This window comes from Barbus barbus (assembly GCF_936440315.1).
Source record: "Barbus barbus genome assembly, chromosome: 35".
NCBI lineage: Eukaryota > Metazoa > Chordata > Actinopteri > Cypriniformes > Cyprinidae > Barbus > Barbus barbus.
Genome location: NC_136763.1, coordinates 17,230,682 through 17,254,880, shown reverse-complemented (window position 1 = coordinate 17,254,880; position 24,199 = coordinate 17,230,682). Strand labels below are relative to the sequence as shown.

At 36.7% G+C, this 24,199-nt stretch overlaps 1 protein-coding gene across 1 annotated transcript in view; it reads left to right on the top strand.

Annotated features, from left to right (window-relative positions):
* The window catches only part of LOC306855424 (uncharacterized protein), a 50,044-nt gene that overhangs the window by 5,338 nt on the left and 20,507 nt on the right, over positions 1-24,199 (top strand). Inside the window, exons 2-4 of the mRNA XM_079394139.1 lie at positions 1,752-1,794; positions 21,283-21,397; positions 23,917-24,040. Of these exons, the coding sequence (XP_079250265.1) occupies positions 1,752-1,794; positions 21,283-21,397; positions 23,917-24,040 (282 nt within the window). The remainder of the gene's footprint in view (positions 1-1,751; positions 1,795-21,282; positions 21,398-23,916; positions 24,041-24,199) is intronic.

The following is a 24,199-nucleotide window of genomic DNA, read 5'->3' as shown; positions in this document are numbered from 1 at the left end:
AATTTAGTCGAAGAACATGGGGCGTATTGGGTAATTAAAAGAGTATTCATAAAATCCTCTAATAAAGGATATTTATATATGAGGTTTAGCACGACCCATATCTTTCTCCATTTGTACCCATTCAAAATAGAAACAAAATAGTTTGCGAAATACATAATGGTAATGCTTCAGTGTTTCATATATTGATTGATTTATTGATTGACTGATTGATTGATAGTTTATTGAATTGCTCTTAAAATTGTGACACTTTATTTTAAGGTCCAATTCTCGCTATTGACAAAGCGTTTTTTGACTCAAACTTCTAATTTGCTGCTTATTAATAGTTAGTAAGGTAGTTAAGTTTTGGTTTTGGGTGGGATTAGGAATGTGGTCATGCAGAATATGTGCTTTATAAGAACTAATAAACAGCCAATATGTTAATAATAGTCATGCTAATAAGCAACTAGTTAATGGTTAAAATGGGTCCCTATACCCTTAAAATTATGAAATAGGAGGGGTTTTTTTTTTTTGTCTGCTTATGTCACAACTTGGTTTTTATTATTTATATTTTTAAAAAATCCTATTTGTCTTTTAAACAGTTTTTAGTTTATTTTTGTTAGTTTTCACAATTGTTTACAATTGCAATTGTTAGTTTTATTTCTTTCCCCCCACTAGTTTTAATTTTTAATTTATTTATTTTAATGAATTAATTATTTTATTTATTTTAGGACTGCAAGGGTTTGTAAACCATTTAGTAATGTAATAAACATTTATTTAAAAAAAAAATGTAATGTTTAATGGTGGTAAATTTCTTAGCACAATCTAGAGTTATTGATATTTAGTGATTTTTGGGGGGGGTTGGAAAGGTTTTATTATGTATCATTAAAAATTTAAATTTGCTGTAACTTTTATTTTATTTTAGTTCATTTTGGAGTCAGGTATAACAGACCTCCTTAGTTGTGCTGTACGGAAGGACAGAGCAGTGAGTGTTAGTTGAGTTACAGTATATCACCCCTTTTGTTGAAGTTAAAACATGACTGAGATGAAGTGAAAGCAGTAAGTCAGTGCAGTTTACCATTGCTGGCCTGAAGCAAAGCACTTGCCAAATGATTTTCTGGCCAACGAGGAGCAAAACAATGCATTTAAGGATAGTTCTGCTCTTTTTACCATGCATGTGGTCAAATCTCCTCCGTTGATTTGCTTTCAGACGTAACCTCCTGGATGATTTGAAATTGGCCAGACATCAAGTACTACTGCAGGCTTCCTCTCTCCAAAAGCAGATTAGTAGCTCTGAAATATAGCCCTCTAGCTACAAAGCCACAAAGAAAAAAGACAAAAAATTATTTGAATTTCAAAGACACAGGGACTGAGCCAAAAGCAAGGACTTTATAAGACACAACAGTGAATGAAAATGGAATGGAGAATCAGTCCACACATTCCCAGAGGGGTGACTGTTTGAAAGATCGGAGGTACATTTTACCCTGTGGACCAAACCTAGAAAAGTTTTTACAGAGGCTTGTAACGGATTCACTCCATGCTCCACATGCAGCAACATTCTGGCCTTGCCTTTAGGCTTTTGACCACTTAACTAGAATGTTCTTCAGTGTGACTGGAGTAATAAAAGAACTGGATTTTAGTGTCACAGGGTCAAAATAGCTCTCGTTTGAGAGAAATACACAGTACTACACTCATAGTCACTTATAAAACACTTATAATTAAAGCAGATTATTTCATTCTTTTTATATCGTAATTTGCTTTTTTTTTTTTTTCAGGTCTGAAAAGGCAGGGGAGATAGCGACGATACCTCTAACCAAGGTAAATGCTATTATTTTACTCCGTGTCCAGTGCTTCTCAAATCTAAATTAGCAGGCCTTGTAATACAGAGAAAGCCTTTGAATGTCTGCAGTGCTTTGAATGTGTGACAGGCCAAGAATAAGTGAATATTAAGATGCTTCTCCTATGTTTAAGCCTTGGAGTGTAAGGGGTTTCTGATATAATGTACTCTTGCTTTTTGACTTTCAAAGGTCAAGTGTTTTGCAAATCAGAGAGGCTAGTATGTGGCTTGAGATGCTCTAATCAGACTTCATGTCTGAATCACAGATCATTATTGCCGTCTTTAGTTGACATCTTGATTTGTTGAAGCTGTTTGGTTTTGACTCCCTCTTCAGGCTCATTCTATCACTTTAAAACAGAGTAGCTCCAAGGCATTTGAATGTTGAACATCTATATGTAAAGAATGTAAAACATAAAAACAAACCCACAGCAGTTTAATATAATATTAACTGGATAGTCCAACTTCACATAAATATTAAAGTGCTGTTATTATTCAAACGAACCTCATAAAACCTGTCAAGAAATGTCACATTTCATCCTAGAAACCAAAAGAAAAGTTGTATTTTGCATAAAGAAATGTAATCTACTTTTAGGATACATTAGGATTTTCTTTGGTTTGTGATATTATCAAATACACACATTTTACTGTGATGCATCTGGCATTAAATTAAGTCTAATAATTCTTATAATGATTATTTTAAACTAATATTCTTCAATTAGTTTTTGCAATATATGTATATTTAAATCTCTCAATATTACAATACTGAGAATTAGATGGTAAAATAAACTTAATTGTCCTGAAAATAATATCAATGACTGTTAAGCAGAATTCTATTTTCTAAACATTTTTTTAGGTAATTGTTTTAAGGTTAGGGTTTTCTTTAAGGTAAAATGTGTCATGTACACCTCTTCTTTCTAGATTTTTTCTATTTAATATCACATCGCTTATTCAAATCACCCTATTAATTCGAAATCCAAATGCTTTTATTTTGTCTGTGGAACACAAAAGGACTTTTTTTTTTTTTTTTGAAGTTTTAATTCTGCCAAAAATGACATATATTTGGATGTTTGGTCTCCCTCTCTCTCTCTCTCTCTCTCTCTCTCTTTGGAGCTTGACAGCCCCTGGTTACTTTGAACTATCTTTCAACAAGCTGTGTAATGTTTTAAAAATCTATTCCTTTGTATGACATTGAAGAAAATGGTGAAAAAACTGAATGCAGGTTCTAAGTAACATATGGATGAGTAAATAATGGCAGAATTTTAATCTTGGGGTGCACTATTTCTTTAAATACTGCAACTGACACAACCTTTCCCATTTGGGAGAAACCCTTTTCGTGTGAACAGTGTTTGGCAATTCTGTGGCAACTCAAGTGTGAAAATCATTCTTCTGTGTCTCGTGCATATGGCCGGCCCGGTACTCTGGAAATGAGCTTAGAGGCAGGAGAGGAATCACAATAATGAATAATGCATGACTAAATATTTTCAAGCACACTCTTGTATCTTGGTGCTCCTCTTGGTTTGCTTGAGTCTTACCGACCTTGTAGTGAGGCTAAATATTTCCATTCCAATCTGTTAGAATTCAAAGATCCCATCCTCAGCTCAAGACGTTCTCAGAAGCTTCCCGTGTGGTGTTGTGAGTAATGTGCATGGATGTCATAACAACTGTAGAGTTGAGAACAGCGTCTCTGGCCCAATGCATTCAGTTGTGATGTTTTTCACAGATACGTGAGCTGGATGTTTGTTTGCGGAGTTACTGCATTTCCACCTCTTGCAGCGCCGTAGCATTGCTGGCTGCTGTCCAATCAATCTTTGCTATTTGGAGTATGATGACTGTAATGATTACCTCATTCGTATCATTCATTCTCAAAACAGTAGGTTAAAAATGAAATAAAGCGGGTTCAGAAATGTGTTTGTCATCAGCTCCTGGTAGACGGAGCTGTTTGAGAAGGGGAGGGGGCTCAACAGGGGGTTCATCACCCTAGTTAGTAAACATTGCTCTTTTTATGCTGTCTCGTTGGGGTTGGCAGAACACACGCTCGTTTGAGGACGTTTTCAGGCTCTGACGTCCCCGCTTTCCCTGTGACATTTGCATTGCACAGAGTGCAACCTTCATGCTTCGCCTCACAGAGATGTGCTGTATTACAAGAAGGCTTTGTTAGGAAAGACTTCAGCTCTGCTTGTTATGAAAATGTACATGATCTAGTGGCTGGCTGTTCATGTGCTGGATATCACCTCCAAAGCACCTTCTGTTTATATTAGCATAAATACCTTTCAAGTAGTTTTGCCTCCTTTTTGTAATATGCAGGCATCTACTTAAAAAAATTGACAGTGAGATGCAACACATGCATTTAATTTAGCAATGGTTAACTGCAGTGAAAAGTTGCTTTAAAGGTTAAGTATGCCGTTTCTGCGCTACTCGTGCATCACAGTATCTTACTGTTTTATATGAGGCTTTCCAGTTAAGAGCTAACATTTGTGGCAAGAACTTGGGTTTAGCTTAGCTTTTGAGAAGAAACTCTGCAAATTTGGTGTCAAATTATTCCACCTTGTAAGAACACTGCCCATGTTTACCCTAGCGTTTCCTATTTGCCTGTCTCTACATATTTTATAAGTCTTAGAACTTTGGCTTGCACTTCTGTAACCAAATCGAAGTGTAAATCTAACAAATTTCACTTTTTAAAAAAGTGAAGGAAAAAAAAGTATTTGTAGTGTTATTATAGAAATTTAATTTTAAGAAGAAAAAAAACACTTCTTACAGTAGTTTAACCCTTGAGAATACTGAGACTAGTCAGGTGTTCATAAATACTGCCGACGCCAAATTGCATGGCATTTCAATATCTACAGTCTCAGATGACACTTAATTTATATTAAATCTGCTGAAGTAATCATTACCAACACAATAAGCATTTTTCACAAGAAAGCAGCCACCAGGAACATAAACATGATTGTTTGTGATCTCTCTACAACAGTTTACTTGTCACCCAGACAGGTAAAGAGAGGAGGTTTTGAAGCAGTGAGCATTCCAGACGAATGATTGACACACCCAGTGTGGGCTTCCCCTCCCGCGATGGGCCTACTGTACCAGAGGAGTGTCAGTGCGCTATACAGAGTCTATAATTAGCCTGCCTCTAATCTCTATCATGCGGTGTATTTATTATACACCACAGAGTGTTTGTGTGTGCGCTGCTACAAAACTGCCCTACCGCGGGGAGTCAGTCACTGTACTCACTAGTTAGTGACATGATTGACAGGTGTTTCTCCACTTCCTCAGCTAGCAACAGATGCTTAACTGCAAGCCACCAACAGGAGCGCAACACTATTGCTGAAAGTATATGACAGCAATGTTGCCCTAAGTGAGAGTAGTTAAAATAAAATAAAGGTCTGGAAATTAATAATAAAATAAAATATATAAAAATAAAAATATATAAAGTATTTGTGTGTAAATATATATATATGTGTGTGTGTGTGTGTGTGTGCATGTTTATGTGGTTTATGAGGACACAAATTTGTATAATGACATGGGTATGACAGAGGTATTACAATATGAAGGTGGTTTATGAGGACACTGCCTATGTCCCCGTAATTCAAAAGGCTTAAAAAACATACTAAATGGTGTTTTTTTGAAAATCTAAAAATGCACAAAGTCTCCTGTGAGGGCTAAGTTTAGGTGTAGGGTTGGTGTAGGGCAATAGCACACACAGTTTGTTCAGTATAAAAACCATTACGCCTATGGAGAGTCCCAGCGTGTGTGTGTGTGCGCCACCAGAATATAATTAAATCTAAACAATCAAGATGAAATTGAAGTGCGGACTTAATTCAAGGGCTTGAGCAAACACATAACATAAATGCTTAGGAATTAGAACCATTTTCCCCCCATTTCCAGGGGCTCAAATGTAATTAGACAAATAAACATAACCAGAAATAAAAGGTTCATTTTTAATACTCTGTTGAGAATCCATTGCAGGCAATGACTGCTTTATGTCTGTAACTCATGGACATCACCAAAGATTGGGTTTCCTCATTTGTGATGCTTTGCCAGGCCTTTGCTGCAGCTGACTTGTTTGTTTGTGGGTCTTTCTGCCTTTAGTTTTGTCTACAGCAGGTGAAATGCATGATCAGTCGGGTTGAGATCAGGAGATTGACTTGGCCATTGCAGAATATTCCTCTTTATTTACCTTCAAAAACTCCTGGGTTGATTTTGTTTTATGTTTTGGGTCATTGTCCACTTGTACTATGAAGCACCATCTAATCAGCTTTGCTCCATTTGGCTGAATCAGGGTAGACAGTATATCCCTGTACATTTCAGAATTCGTCCAGCTGCTTCTGTCTTCTGTCACGTCATCACTAAACATCAGTAACCCAGTGCCACTGGAAGCCATGCATGCTCATGCCATCACATTGCTCCACCATGTTTCACAGATGATGTTGTATGCTTTGGATCATGAGCTGTTCCAAGCCTTCTCCATACTTTTTACTTCCAGTCATTCTGGTAGAGGTTGACCTTAATTTCAGCCGTCCAAGGAATGCTTTTCCAGAAGTGGTCTGGCTTTTTTAGATGTTTTTTGGAAAAGTCTAATCTGGCCTTGTTTGCACCTTGTGGTGAACCCTCTGTATTTGCTCTAGTGATGTCTTCTCTTGATTGTAGACTTTGACAGTGACACACCTACTTCCTGGAGAGTTTTCTTCTCTTGGCTGGATGTTGTGAAAGGGTTTTACTTTATGGAGAGTATCCTCCAATCATCCACCACTGTTGTCCTCCATGGACATCCAGGCGTTTTTATGTTGCTGAGCTCACCAGTGCATTCTATTTTTCTCAGAATGTACCAAACTGTTGATTTGGCCACTCCTAATGTTCTCTCTGATGGATTTGTTTTGATTTTGAAGCCTAACACACACACATATATATATATATATATATATATATATATATATATATATATATATATATATATATATATATGATTACATGATGTCCTATTTTGGCATTCACCTTAAATTAAATTCATAAAAATAATGTTATATACATAGAAATCATATTAAATGTAAATAAAGTGTCTACTTTAATGATTTAAATAACTTTTGTTGAAATTAAACATCAATATATGGGCCAAATATTGTTCCATCTTCATTCAGCTAACAGATATAAGACATGCATTATAGTTGATTTTATATATATACACAATATGTGTGTATGTGTCTGTGTGTATATATATATATATATATACAGTCATGGCCAAAAATATTGGCACCCTTGGTAAATATTATCAAAGAAGGCTGTGAAAATTAATCTACATTGTTAATCCTTTTGATCTTTTATTTAAAAAAAATCACAAAAATCTAACCTTTCATTGGATAAGAATTTTAAATGGCGGGAAATATCATTGTGAAATAAATGTAAAATATCTGAAGTATATTCCCATTCATATTTACAATTTTGAGCACTCCAGGGTGATTATGAACATGAAATCATCCAGTGTTACGTTCCCAGTTAGTCTAGGGTTAGAGGAACAATTAACAGAATAAAAAGGTGATGTGTGGAGGCAAGGTTCAATTCCCAACCTCGGTGCTTTAACAAATGCAAACAATCAACTCAATATCAAGAAACAAGTTCTTTTATTTTAAAGTTATGGGAGGATGTCAAAGCTTCAAGAGGAGGCAAGGCCAAACATAAAAATACATAAATAACAAACATAAAACCTCTAACTATTAGGGAGAAACTAAGCTAAAACAAAGAAAAGGAAACAAAAATACAACAATGCACTAACTCCCTAACTAGCATAAACAGGAGAAAAACAAGGTATAAAGAAAATGGCACCCACCTCTCTACTAACATATTACCCATAAATTAACAATGAACTTCATAAGTAACCAACAATAACAAAAGAAAATACAAACAGATAATAACTTCCAAGCCAAACTTCTTGTCGTAGGCCTCAGTCACCACAAAAGTGTTAACACAATAACACTATAAAGAAATAAAGACAAATAAATAAATACAAAACAACTAATAAAGCTTGTTGGGTTGAGAATAGAAACCTCACAATGCAGCCTCCACACACACCCTGCGCTGTGCAATGGTGCAGCTTAAATCCTCACAGTTTCCCCTCCTTCTGCAATCACATCAGATCACCAGTCATTGGAATCAGGTGGCAGCCATTACCTCCTGCTTATGGGAAGTAAAGGGGGAGAGAGAAAGAGAGAAAAACAGGGAGAAAAACAAAACAAATACGTCCTTGGATGTAACACCAGCCATGGCTTCCTGTTTCACAGAAATATAAATAGGAGGGTAAACAAAGCCCAAATTCCCTTAATCATCCATCACAATGAGAAAAAAACAAAGAATATATTTCTGATGTGCAGCAAAAGATAATTGAGCTTCACAAATAAGTGAAGTCACTTTAAGAAAAGATTCCCATTTCCACAATCAGGGCAATAATTAAGAATTTCCAATCAACATAAAATGTTATGAAACTGCCTGGAAGAGGACATGTCTATATCGTCCTAATGCACGGTGAGGAGGAGAATTTGAGTGGCTAAAGACTCGCCAAGGACCACAGCTGGAGAATTGCAGAAAATAGTTGAGTCTCGGGGTCAGAAAACCTTTAAAAAAAATGTCAAATAGCACCTACATCACCACATGTTGTTTGGGAGGGTTTCAAGAAAACTTCTCCTTGCTCATCCAAAAACAAACTCCAGCATATTCAGTTATCAGACACGACTGGAACTTCAAATGGGACTGGCTTCTATGGTCAGATGAAACTAAAAAATGAGCTTTTTAGCAGCAAACACTCAAGATGGGTTTGGTAAACACAAGGATAAAAAGTACCCCATATGTACAATGAAATATACTGCTGTATTTTTGATGTTGTGGGCCTATATTTCTGCTGGAGGTGCTGGGCATCTTGTTTAGACACATGGCATCATGGATTCTGTCAAATACCAACAGATAAAAAATCAACAAGTGACTGACTCTGTTAGAAATCTTATGATGGGCCATGTTTGGATCTTCCAACCGTACAATAATCCAAACAAAACCTCAAAAACAACACAAAAATGGGTCACTGAGCACAAAACCAAGCTTCTGCTGGCCATTCCAGTCCTCTGACCTGAACCCTGTAGAAAATGAGTGGGGTGAACTGAAGAGAAGAAGCACTGTCGTGGAGCTGAGCATCTAAAGGATCTGGAGTGATTCTGGATGAAGAAATGGTCTCTGATCTCTTGTCAGGTGTTCTTTAACCTCATCAGGCATTATAGGAGAACATTTAGAGCTGTTAAACTGACAAATGGAGGTTTCAAAAAGTATTGAATAAAAGGGTGCCATTAATTGTGGCCAATGTGTATTAGAGAAAAACATTTATTTCATAATGATATTTTCCCCCATTTTAAATTATTATTATCCAAAGAAAGGTTAGATTTTTGTGATTTAAAAAAAAAAAAAGATTAAAAGGATTAACAATGCAGATTCTTTCTCACAGCCTTCTTTGATAATATTTACCAAGGGTGCCGATATTTTTGGCCATGACCGTATACAGTATATAATAATAATAATAATAATAAACTTTATTTTATATAGCTCCTTTAAAAGTAGCGTCTCAAAGCGCTTTACATACAAATACAAATATGAAGTAAAAAAGATACACACAAAAGTACAGACAGTAAAAAACAGATAAAACAATACAAGGCCAATATAAAAAACACAAAGTAATCACATAAATCACATAAAAGCTACCCTAAAAAAATCTGTTTTAAGGGATGATTTAAAAACACTAAGGGATTCTGCATTTCTAATTTTAGGGGGTAGGGAATTCCACAATTTAGGAGCCAATGAAGAGAAAGCCTGATCACCCATAGTTTTAAGCAGAGTTGATTGAACAGTTAAAAGACCAGCTTCAGATGAGCGTAAGTTCAGTGCACTTTATTCAGTGAAGAAATGTTCTCACTAATTTTGTGATGGCTGTTAGATTGGACAAAAAAAACAACGAACAACTCTCTGATCAGCCGATGGCAGCACATTCATTGAGGAGGTGGTCGTGTAGGTGGTTACTTGATATGCAGCACAGATATTCAGATTATTTTTCTCACTTTTAATCGTGTTACATATTATGTATGCTTGAACAGTGAAATGAGTCAGAACTGATGACGGTCGCACATTGCCTCCATGGCAAGAACAACATTCAAGTGCACAAACGCTGGTACGGAACAACACACAATTATCCTGCATTGCCGTTTTAATGAACACGCCATGCCATCAGGTCATGAATTAGGCTAATTCATCAGTCCGTTGTATAGTAATGGACAGGAGAGATTAGTTTAACCAACAATGAAGTTGTAATTGCTGCATCCAAAATTGCTCACTCATTGACTGCTCCCTATATAGCGAATGTGCATTGTGTGCTAAATAGGGATGGTGTGAACATAATTACTGGAAATATTTGGATGCTGACATAAATATCCTGAATCAGAGAGTTACTATAATAACAACTTTACTTTGTGGTTATACAGTACTGTTCAAACGTTTGGGGTCAGTAAGACTGGCACTATACATTTTCCATAATATGCATCAATATAATGCATTTATTTAAAAATAAATATATAAAAAGGTAACACTTTAGTATAGGGACCAATTCTCGCTATTAACTTAGCATGCCTATTATGAACTATTATTCACCTGTTTTTCAGTGAAAACAACCAAAACACCTCAAGGAACTAGTGATGATCGTTATTGACTTTTGCAAAGGATCTTCTGCCAACCCAACTCTCTTTAGCCGATATATAATGAAGCGCAAAAGTAAAACAAGATTTGACAAAGCAGTCTTCAAGTTGTGCTGAAGGAAGCAAGCAGTTTATTCATCTAAAGCTCTAATTACTACCTGTATCTGACTAACGAAAAGTCAACAGTGGCAAATCCAATAAGCCTTCAAGTGTAGTTCAACATCTCTGAATACCTCCAGTAGAAAGCATTCATGTGTTGTTTGAAGAGATTATGTAACATTCATTACATATCTTGAGCATAAAATTTGCCTAAAACATTGATCTTATCTTTCCATATTTCAAAGGTCGAGATAATGTATGTAACCTGACATGAGTTATTATTTCCTCTTCAAGTCTTCTGTCTGATGGTGTAATTCAGCCGTTGGAGGCTTGACTGCGATGGAAGGCGTGAGTCTGCCAATCAGGATGTATTAGGAATTCTCTCTGTATTACTCTGGGTCAATATTTGTCAAAACCATTTGAGCACTGCTTAAAACAGCTGAGATCCATTTATTATTCAGAGGTAATGTTGAATGCCAGAGTCCAGGGGAAGACGAGTGGGAGATGTCAGTTGAAATGGATGGATATGTGAGACCTGACCTACCTGCTTTATTATTGGGTTTAATATCATATTAAATCATATTAGAGTTCAGATCAAAGATGAGGCTGTTCTTAGTGCAATTGGGAAAAAAAGAGAGGTACACTAGGAAAATCTATTTTCACAATTATCTGTCTGTTATTTTTGAGGTTTTGGGTAATAAAACTGGTTATAGCACAGATCCACTGCAGATGCTTCAGTGAAACACTTGGACATTGTGTGGGATCGACTGTGCAGTCTGTATGTTCTGCTTTGCAAAGATTATCTTTGCACTACCATATTTTGGTGTTCATACCATAATATAAATCAGAATTTTTGCTATAACAAAAATCACCCATTTTCTCCATCTTGTACAATTTCCTAGAATACATTGTCCAGGCTTGATGCAATTCTCTCTTCTCAATCAGCTTCGTCTTCAATCTATATATATATATATATATATATATATATATATATATATATATATATATATATATATATATATATATATATATATATATAGCGTAAACCTTTCAAATCTTCAACCTTAGGAAAAGTGAAAAGAAAACTTTTGAAGTACTTTCCCGTAAGTGAACTTTTGTTCCTCATTCAAATACGAATCTGCAGAGCACCGGTCTTTTGAAGCAGGTGGTGACTCAGCACTATTTGCTTCAGCAGCCTTCATCATAAGGAATATATTAGATGATTCTCATGGGATGTTACGAGGAACTGCATAGACGAGACAGCAGGTCAGCTGCCCTGTAACCCTGTTTTTGTGGACCAGACGTGTTGGACAAACTTTGATGTGCTCATTTACATACAGGTTAACACACAGACTCATAACAGGTAATGTTCTTTAGCCAGTGTCGGCCAGCTTTGAGACTGATGTAATTTGGGGAGCTCGTCTTTCTTGAGCTGCACGGTATGGGCAAGGATTATGCAGATGTGACTGGTGAGCCAATGAATCCTTAGAGCTGAAGGCATTGGGAAAGAAAATGATGGCAGCACGGGTACAGCAAGACAGGTCGAGGAGAAACTGACAGAAAACAAAACATGATGGCATTAGGAAGGCGAGGGAGCTGTAACACGTTTTTCATCCTTTAGAAAACAGCTGACAGGGCAACCAGATGAACACGTTCGCAAAGGAAGTTGTCAGAGCTGGTCAGTAAAAGCTGACAAGACTGAATTTCCCCCTGGAACATATTCTTCACAAAAACACAAAGAGGGGTTCTTTATACTTGGGCATGGATCTTCAATTATGTAATAAAATTATGCCAGAATTATGTATATAAAACAACCTCTCATAGCAGTCAGTTTGCAGGCAGGGTAATGTTATTATATTTTCTCAACTTCAGCAGCATGGACAGTGAAAATACAGTATTGTATCAGAATGAAAACAAAGATGAGACATGCTTTATACACTATACCACAAACACACTGAATAAAGTTAAATGTACATAATAAAAATATGTAAATGAACAATCATAATTTTTATTAATTTAATATTTAATTACTTTAGATTTCAAAGTAATGAAAATAAATTATATATTTGAACATTAATCAATATATATTTATAATATAATATGTATAATGTTATACATATTATATTTTTGATTTTTAAAAGGAAAATTTGTAATTTAATGTTTATTCGATTATTAATAAAATATTTTTTATAAATAAATTAAATGAACGATAGTGCATGAATACAGTTGTATTGGAATATTTAAATAAGTTAATTATATATTTTCTGTGCAGTTTTCTGTCTTGTTTTCCCAAAAAACAAGTTTTTTCAGACACTGTACAGATCACACAGCAAAAGAGAAAATAATAACGCATTTCTTCTGTTGGCTTACGTTTATGCCACTATGTAATTGAAATCTCCATAGTGTTCAATTAAGCCCTCTTTCTAGCAAATTAATCAGCGCTGCATATTTTCAAAATTTCTCTCAGTTTCAGTTGTATAATTAATAAAAAAAGACAATAGATGCAGATGGACTCCTCTGCATGGGGCCCCATTAGAAGTGCATTGGTATGTACTGCTTTAGAGAAAACATTGCTTAGTTTTTTACAGTGCTGAATCATTGTTTCTCAATTGAATAGCTGGCTTATCCAGCAATAAAATGTAATAAATGAATAGACTAATAAATCCCAGGGGTATACCACCTACATCATCAATTCTGTATAATCCTGCTTTTTCTTGCTTGCGTCGACAGTGCACCCTGCTACGGGGTCCTGTGGCATACAATCTTGTGGTGAATATACATTTGAACGGTTTTCTGGGACCACTTTACATTCGTAGCCTGGAACTGGAGCTCCTTAATTCAGAGGCAACCACTGAAGCAGATGATTTTGCTGAGCAACATCAAACAGCATTAGCTGTAGTTGAGACTCTTAATGTAAACATGATAAGTTGGGTGTCAAGAAATATGGGCTCTCTCATTGATCACGGAACAAGTACAGAGATTTCGCTGGGTCTTGACATTCCCAGCACTTCATCAATTATTCAAGCTCTGCTGCAGGCGTTTGGGACACGCAGGGCTGTTTAGCATTATGCTGTAACTCTGCGCTCCCAGGTTCTCTGTCGGGACACATGCTCCGTTGTTCCTCTGCACCTGCCGGAGAGCTTCTGACAGGCTCGTGTGTCCACTGAGAGCTGCTTACTATACTGCCGTGCAAAGGCAAAAGACTGTAACGTCGATTTTTGGCGAAAATGAGTTATTGATATTTTTGGGACATTCAAGACATCCTTTATCATGTACATAAGTATCTTGAGTCAATTTCGTTGTTTTTCCGAGAAAATAATGGGTCGTCTCAACCGTAACTTCAAAAAGCCCCAGAGAAACCAAGGCAGAACACCGTATAACACCAGTAACGGCTCTTTTGCTTTGTTTGGAACGCTCCAATTGAGTTACTGTGTTCTGCCTTTGTTTAGCCGCGCGTCAAAATGAAGTTACGGTGCCGGCTTGGAGTTATACGGTGTTCTGCCTTTTTTTTTACTGTCCATTAAAGTCTGCCGCATTTTAATTACGGTGTAGACAAACGAATTAGATCGCGATCTACCAAACAGCTCCATATAACAAAGCACTGTAAAGACTAGACTCCTTGGCAGCAGTACATAATCGTGAATAACCTTTAAAGATGTAATGCAGATTATTCACCAGGCTGTCACTTCTAGTTGGATGCGTGTGTAATTGAATGCCATAGCATGTAGCACGATCAGTCATAAAATCTATCTATCTATCTATCTATCTATCTATCTATCTATCTATCTATCTATCTATCTATCTGTCTGTCTGTCTGTCTGTCTGTCTGTCTATCTATCTATCTATCTATCTATCTATCTATCTATCTATCTATCTATCTATCTATCTATCTATCTATCTATCTATCTATCTGTCTGTCTGTCTGTCTGTCTGTCTGTCTGTCTGTCTGTCTGTCTGTCTGTCTGTCTGTCTGTCTGTCTGTCTGTCTGTCTGTCTGTCTGTCTGTCTGTCTGTCTGTCTATCTATCTATCTATCTGTCTATCTGTCTATCTGTCTGTCTGTCTGTCTGTCTGTATTATAGTCTATCACTATTTTGTTTTTGTTCTGAGATTCACTACATTTTTTACTGTAGCTGAGATACCTCTCAGCAGGTCATTCACGTTTCCAGTGTAAATTTGTCCAATCAGTGTCCACCGCTGTGTTTGAACAAAGGATCAATGGTGGGAATCTTTTGTCTTGGAGATGATTAGCATAATGATGAGCTGGTTCTGACCTCACAACTGCCATCAATCACAACTCTGCTATCTGTTCAAAGCTTTGAGCTGACCTTGAGTTTGGCTCTGAACTAAAACCTTTAAGATCTCATTTGAATGCGTTTAAACAAAAGTGATAAGGATGGATGGCATATAAATGATGACTGTTTAATGGAAATTTCAAACAGAGTGATTCATGATAAAGGTTTCTGTCAACAGGACATGCTTTTTTAATCTAAAGGTCATCTCATGCATGTTAAGGAAATGGTGTTGATTTCTGCAGCTGCTGGCTACATTTTCCTCCACCTAAGCCCAACAGGGTGGCATTTCCTTTGAGTCATGGAGAGATCAGAAACGCTACAGTTCTCTGTAATTCTAAAATTTGCGCTGGAGTAGTGAAAATGTGTTGTGCTATTGCTGATACATTTTAAACATTATCTTCATTATTATGCAAATTTGTCACAGAGCTTTTGCTATATTCTTCTGCATCCCTACGAGGCTCTTGAGATTTTACAGACCCTTAAATAAGAAATCTTCTTTGCATTCATAAAAAGGTCATGTACTGCAAAAGGTCATTATTTACTCAAGCCGTTCCAAACTTGTGTGACTTACTTTCTTCCATGGAACACAAAAGGAAAATATTTGAATATTTTACTAGTCAGTATTATATGCAATTGAAATGAAAGAAAAACTAAAGCATTCAAGCTTCACAAGAACAGAAAAGCATAGCGTCCAAAAAGCTTAAGCACTATATTCCCAGTCTACCCAAGCTATTTAATAATTTTGTGAAAAAACAGTCAAAAATTGTTACTAAAAATCTGCCCACTCATAAATCTGCCTGCTCACATTCGAGATCTTGGGAGAAGCTGCAAAATCTTTTTGTGAATGTATCATTCTTTTGATTCGAATCTTTTTACTGAGTAAATTGATCCAGTTCACAAATGTATTCAATAATTCATTATTCAAACCGATTCAGTTGTCAAGTTCAAATAACTCTTGAATAACGTATAAATGATTAACATACAAATCTGTTCCTCATACATACAGTATGACTAGCACACAGAGATGGCAAAAGTACACACATCCTTCACTCAAGTAGAAGTATAGACACTCGTGTTTAAAAATACTCTAGTAAAAGTAGAAGTACTTTCATTCATGCAACTGATTATGTACATGTGTCTGCTGTTTCCTACATTATCAGTTGCTATTGTCACATTTCATGGTTAGAGTAGCAAAACCCATCCAAGCTTTTAACCCATCCAAGGGGCGCACACACACACACACACACACCGTGAACATACACCCGGAGCAGTGGGCAGCCATTTATTTTGCAGCGCCGGGGAGCAGTTGGGGGTTTGGTGCCTTGCTCAAGAGCACCTAAGTCATGGTATTGAGGGTGAAGTTAGCACTGTAAATTCACTCCTCACACCTACAATTCCTGCTGGACCTGAGACGCGAACTCGCAACCTTTGGATTACGAGTCTGACTCTCTAACCATTAGGTTGTTACCATGGTTGTAAGGGTCCTGCCCGAGCTCCCTCTAAACGTATTATAAAACGATTACTACTGCTAAATTACTTCTGAAACTTTACATTAGATAATAATGATGTCCTTTATCATACAGTATTTTGAGTGATGATAGTAATTTAGTTTAGTTTAGTTTACAGTAGACTATTATTAATCATCTGGCTGCTACTGCTAAGAGTTGCTAGCTGTTTAATTTTTAACTAAGTAAACTAACACAAAACTACAGCCTATTTACAAATGAAACTGACCTGCACTTTAAGTCATGAACAGGTTGCCAGTCAAAACTAACTGATTCATGATGTATTATAGATTTGTTATCGAATGGTGATCCACCAAAACTAAAGTAACGAGCCTGGTTTGAAAATGTAAGAAGTAGAAAGTACAGATATTTGTGTAAAATGTAGGGAGTAAAAGTAAAAAGTAGTCAGAAAAATAAATAGTGAAGTAAAGTACAGATACCAGAAAAATCCACTTAAGTACGGTAACGAAGTATTTGTACTTTGTTACTTCCCATCTCTGCTAGCACATGACTTGAGAAGACTTTAAATATAGGGCACTTTTATGCTTTTAGGAGTCCTTTGCACCTTTTTTGAAGACTTTGTACCATTTTTGTGGATCACTTGACAGCGAGTACATAGTTTTTTAGATGAACTATTCCTTTAAAACCATCTGTAAACTATTAGGAGCATTGGCTAGTTTGAGGGGTATTAGCAAGTTTATAGTAGAAAGGTTATTGAAGGATTTGAGCTCCAGACATGGTTACTATAAAAGAACACCCAAATTAAAAAACAAATGAAATACATACAGTATATCAGCACAAACTGTGTTCTGTGAAGCCCGACAGATTAGTCGCGATGAAAGAGAAGGCTGTGGTTTGTAAACTTCAGCAGAGTTTACAGAGAATTTGAGAAAAAGTTGAGATCATGCTTTGAGCAGCACAGTGGCAACGGTCTTGTAGCGTATCTACTTGTTTCTATTTATACATAGACAACCGCATTTCATGGGTTGCCTGAGACAGAGTGTATCAAGCTGACAATTTCATATGCACCGCATCTAGGATATAAATAAAGTCTCTCCTCCAAGGGGCGAGATGAAGAGAAACTTTATAATCCTAATTTGCATGGAAACATCTCTAATTTATGATGCAGTGATGTTATATTCCTTTAACGCGGTTAAAAATTTTGCCTAAATTAGATAAGCGTACAAATCGCCTTCAGCCCGATGGTTTTTGATGTAGATCATGTTTTATTTACATTTGTTTATTCGGCTAGATTATGATACTCGTGGATTCAAAGATAATGTCCAACAGATAGTCCATCATTGGTTCTGTTACTAGGTGCTTGTCTAAATCAAAAAAGCTGACAACAGCAGCCACGTTTTTTTGGCTTTATTGAATAGTTTGTCTAAAAATGACAATTTGTCAGCGGTGATAGCCTAGTGGACAATGTACCGACATATAACGACGTTGGGCTGCAGGCGTACAGAGTTTGAATCCAGGCTCGAGGACCTTTCCTGGTCCCATCCCCCTCTCTCTATCCCACTTCGTTTCCTCTGCACTATCCTATCTTAATAAAGGCCAAAAATAAATCAATAACAATTTATTCACCCTTAGCAATGCAACAGGTTGAGGTCGATAAAATGTTTAAAATGGTTTCTCATGCACAAAAATACAGTAAAAATAATAATATTATTACCATTTAAAAAGAAGTATTTTAATATTCTAGTCATCAGTCACATGATCCTTCAGAAACCATTCTAATATACAAAACATTTCTTATTATCATCAGTGTTGAAAACATTTGTGCTTCTTAATATACACTCGCCTAAAGGATTATTAGGAACACCTGTTCAATTTCTCATTAATGCAATTATCTAATCAACCAATCACATGGCAGTTGCTTCAATGCATTTAGGGGTGTGGTCCTGGTCAAGACAATCTCCTGAACTCCAAACTGAATGTCAGAATGGGAAAGAAAGGTGATTTAAGCAATTTTGAGCGTGGCATGGTTGTTGGTTGCAGACGGGCCGGTCTGAGTATTTCACAATCTGCTCAGTTACTGGGATTTTCATGCACAACCATTTCTAGGGTTTACAAAGAATGGTGTGAAAAGGGAAAAACATCCAGTATGCGGCAGTCCTGTGGGCGAAAATGCCTTGTTGATGCTAGAGGTCAGAGGAGAATGGGCCGACTGATTCAAGCTGATAGAAGAGCAACTTTGACTGAAATAACCACTCGTTACAACCGAGGTATGCAGCAAAGCATTTGTGAAGCCACAACACGCACAACCTTGAGGCGGATGGGCTACAACAGCAGAAGACCCCACCGGGTACCACTCATCTCCACTACAAATAGGAAAAAGAGGCTACAATTTGCACGAGCTCACCAAAATTGGACAGTTGAAGACTGGAAAAATGTTGCCTGGTCTGATGAGTCTCGATTTCTGTTGAGACATTCAGATGGTAGAGTCAGAATTTGGCGTAAACAGAATGAGAACATGGATCCATCATGCCTTGTTACCACTGTGCAGGCTGGTGGTGGTGGTGTAATGGTGTGGGGGATGTTTTCTTGGCACACTTTAGGCCCCTTAGTGCCAATTGGGCATCGTTTAAATGCCACGGCCTACCTGAGCATTGTTTCTGACCATGTCCATCTCTTTATGACCACCATGTACCCATCCTCTGATGGCTACTTCCAGCAGGATAATGCACCATGTCACAAAGCTCGAATCATTTCAAATTGGTTTCTTGAACATGACAATGAGTTCACTGTACTAAAATGGCCCCCACAGTCACCAGATCTCAACCCAATAGAGCATCTTTGGGATGTGGTGGAACGGGAGCTTCGTGCCCTGGATGTGCATCCCACAAATCTCCATCAACCGCAAGATGCTATCCTATCAATATGGGCCAACATTTCTAAAGAATGCTTTCAGCACCTTGTTGAATCAATGCCACGCAGAATTAAGGCAGTTCTGAAGGCGAAAGGGGGTCAAACACAGTATTAGTATGGTGTTCCTAATAATCCTTTAAGTGAGTGTATATATATATATATATATATAATTGTTTTTTTTTTTTTGGTGGAAACCGTGAGACATTTTTTCAGTTTATTTGAAATTGAAATCTTTTGTAACATTATAAATGTTTTTACTCTCACTTTTAATCAATTTAGTGCATTCGTGCTATATAAAAGTATCAATTTCTTTAAAAAAAAAAAATAATAATCTTTGATCGGTATATTTAGCAGAATGCCCAACCAGCAACAGCAGAGAGTTACCAAAAAAGCATCATTAAAGCAGTCCATACTGATATTTTGTTATTTGCATATTCAAACTGGCTACTAAATATCTCCTTTTGTGTTCCACTAAAGAAACAAAGCCATGCAGGTTTGAAACAACATGAGGGTGCATGAATTATTATGGCTGTAATGTCAATCAATGTCTGCTGTTATAATTTTTACCTTCAGATTTGATTAGCGTATGGCCCTTTAATTCTGCTGTGAATGTGCTGTAATTCCCGTGTGTGTGAGTATTCGGTGGCAGCAAAGTATTAAACACATAATGTGCAATCTTTTGCCTGAGGGGCCAATGGTGAGGCTGTGCCATGAGCGAGAATTTGTGATCTAATTTAGGGGCAGTGAGGCGTTGAGTCTCCTCTCTGCGGATTTTTGGCTCCCTATACCACTCTATTTGCTCTTTTTTTTTTTTTTTGACTGACCAGCCCCTCAAAACTTTTGCAGAGCAGTTGACCCAGGGCAGCAGAGCCCTTCTAAAGAATAGACAGGCCTTTGGCATTTCTTGGCAAAGTGCAGATGTTTGATGTTAAAGTGATCTGTCTGTCTGTCTGTCTGTCTGCTGATTTGTTAAACAATGCATTGAATAAAAGGCTTAATCAACTTACATACTTTTTTTTTTTTTTATTGCTCAGCCCTACTGCTGAAAAATCTGTGTGCCTGTTTCATTATTATCAAAGTCCTATGAGTCCGAAGAACCAGATTTGGCATATCAGAGCAAAAATACCTAAATATTTCTCAGCATGCAGAGGCGATAGAGAAAAAGTGCATGAAAAGAGCCGAGGGATGATGTGCAGGGCTGAGATTCCAGAGACAGGGCTGAAAGATTGAAATGTCAGATATGAGTCAGAACCGCCAACCACAAAGAGATCAGGGCACTCGCACACGAATGAGAACAGAAGACTGAAAGACTATACTTGGAAAGACCCAAATTTCCTAGCCCACACACAGTGTTATGAGTTAAATCCTGTTTTATTGATGGGGGAAAAAGGACTTTTCAAATCAAAATACTTTCCACAAGTTGTGTTTTTCAATGTGCAGTGCCTTTGCCCGGAGCTCAAAGCCCTTTTAAGCTCAAAGTTCATCTTTTTTCTGGCTAAAAACAGTTTTTTTTGTTCTGTTAGCCCAAAGATATTGCATAATGATCTGTTTAAGGCAGTGCTGACCTTTAAAACTGCACCTCTACAGTAAGTGTGACCTCCAGCACACAAGCAGCTCTTCTGAACTGATTCTTCTGGAAAGGTGAGAAGACGGGGGTTTTAAATGTCAATAGGTTTGCTCTTGATCAGATATATCTCGCGTTTGGTTGTTTCTAGTGGGATTGTGGACCACATTTTTAATTTCTGAGTTTTGTTATTGTATGTAATAGTTTTTATTTTAATCTATATTTTATTTTAATCAAACATACGAACCTCATGGTGCTGGTGAGCTGCTAGATTCTCAATGCAGTCACTTGAAGTCAATTTACTAGTTCAGTTGTGCTCAGAAAGACAAATGGTGTCATCTAGTGGTGACCTGGTGGTATAACAGCTGCAACATACACATCCTTCACTGTGTGCATGAAATCTGCTGCTGAAATCTCTTCCACAGATCATAACACAGAAGTACAGTCGGTTCTCATGGGTGGCAGAGCTTATCCAGATCTTCATCACCATCAGTATAACCGTGAGCTTCCTCGTGATGGGCACAGCCATGAAGCACACCAGTGAGTTTTTTATTGTATTATGCTCTAAGTGCTTCATCATGCATGTATTAGGAAAAAGAAAAAAAAAATCCCAACATCCCAGTATCACGCTGTTGGTCATGCGATGCCTATGTAAAACAAATAAACATTAATATATTTTAGCTGATAGCTTATGTACAGCCTTATGTACAAGTCTCATATGTGTGTGTGTGTGTGTGTGTATACATATACATTCAGCCCTATGTATAGTCTAAATTATTTTTTTAATTCATATCTTGTTTGTTTTTTTTGTTTTTTTATATGCAACAGCTACATTGAAATATCTCCTCCTAATATAAAAAAATACAAATAAAGATTAAATAAAAATAAATAATCTGTAAAAGAGTTGATCAGTCGCCATGCAGTAGCAACCCCAGATTTAGAAGAGTATTCCCGCTGGTCTGCTTATTGAATGCCAGTCGTCAGTGTGTCCTACATATAATCAAGGCCTTCGCTGGACGTTGTGTGTCCAGTCCTGACTCTGACTGCTCTTGGCTCTGTTATACTGCCTGCTGCATCTATCAGAGGCTGAAGCCTGTTTCTGGGCCCAGTCCAGCAAAGCTCTCAGCAGAGGGTGTCAGTGTGAATTATGTCCAACCCATGGCTCACCACGGTATGAATTCAAATAGCCTCTGTAGCACATTACAGTGAGTTGCATGTGACACATTCCATCTGTTAATGTTGAGTGAGTGTGATCTCGCATCTGGCTATTAGTTGCTAGCGTGAAACAGTATTGTGTAGGAAGAGATTGTATGAAGTAACTATGATGCTGCAGAGCAGGTTAATTGAAAAAACTTAATTATTCTTAACTTGAAAAATGAGATTAAGGTCAGAGAGAGAAATGCAGCCATGGACTAATTATTACCTGGAATATTGTTTTCAGATACAAAACATCCCAGTCAGAACTATTTATATATATGTATATATGTAAATGTAATATGTAAACATTTTAAAATGTAATTTATTCCTGTTATGATCCTGGACCACAAAAGCAGTCTTAAGTAGCACGGGTATATTTGTAGCAATAGCCAAAAATACATTGAATGGTTCAGAATGATCTATTTTTCTTTTATACCAAAATTTATTAGGATATTAAGTAAAGATCATGTTCCATGAAGATATCCTACCGTAAATATATCAAAACTTAATTTTTCATTAGTAATATGCCAATATTACTAATATTATAATATAATATTAACAATAATTAATTAGTAATACGCTAAGAACTACATTTGGACAACTTTAAAGGCAATTTTCTCAATATTTTGATTTTGAATTTTTTTTTTTGCACCCTCAGATTCCAGGTTTTCAAATAATTGCATCTCTGCCAAATATTATCATATCCTAACAAACCATACATCAATGGAAAGCTTATTTATTGGTTTTGTGGTCCAGGGTCACATATGTTTATGAAAATGATAAAAAAAAAATTCAGGATTCTTAGAAAGTTATTTGAAATAGTAAGAACTTTTACATTGTTACAACAATATCTGTCAGTTTTGAACAGTGCATGTGTGTATTACATTTACATTTATTAATTTAGCAGACACTTTTATCCAAAGCAACTTACAATTGAGGAATACAATAAGCGAGTCATTATAAAGAGGCAAATAGACACAGGAAGTGCTTGCAATACAAAGTTTCAGGCATTAGTCAGAGTAAATACTAGCTAGACAGGAAGAGGTTAAGGAAAGAAAGTAGTGGGGGTTTTTTTGTTTGTTTTTTTTTAAGATGAAGTCAAGTGTTGATGGAGGAGATGAGTTTTCAGGTGTCACTTGAAAATCGTCAGGGATTCAGCATTCTGGATAGGGGTGGGAATTTCATTCCACCAGCCAGGAACAGTGAATGAAAACGTTCTGGAAAGTGATTTTGTGCCTCTCTGTGATGGCACCACTAGGTGTCGCTCACTTGCAGATCTCAGACTTCTGGAGGGGATGTAGATTCTCATAAGTGAGTGGAAGTAGGAGGGTGCTGAGCCTGTGGCTGTTCTATATACAAGCATCAGTGTCTTGAACTTGATGCGAGCTGCAACCGGGAGCCAGTGCAGGAACATAAAGAGAGGTGTGACATGGGCCCTTTTGGGTTCATTGAAGACCAGTCGTGCCGCTGCATTCTAAATCATTTGTAAAGGTTTGTGCATGATGGAAGTCCAGCTAGAAGAGCATTGCAGTAAACTAAAGCTAAATAAACTCAAATTAATTGAAAAATATATATGTAAAAAAAACTATATAGATCAAAAAATGTCAAATGTCAATAAAAACTTTAAAAATTAAAGTAAAAATAAAAAATATATAAAAATGTTTACTAAATAACAGATTTTCACTGCAATTGCTATATATATATATATATATATATATATATATATATATATATATATATATATATATATATATATATATATATATAAAAATATATATATATATATATATATATATAAATATATAATATAATATATATATAGCAGCACTAATTTCCTGACCTAACGTGGCCTCTGCTTTCAGTCGATGGGCTTGCCGGCTCACACTGGACGGAGAACGCTGAATGGATGGCAAGAATCAGCGCGAGGCTTTTGCCCCATAGCTCACGGTGGAGGACATCAGGCCAGAGCTTACAGCACTGCAGACGGTAAACTCTGGATTCAGCCCTGGCAGATCATTTCACACATCATTTCTTACAGCTTTACAGCCCCTCACCATGCACACAGCCAGCATATTCCTTTACTCTGCTAATAAAAAAGGCTTTTGCTGCATTAAAAACACTGGCTTTGATCAATCGCAATAACTC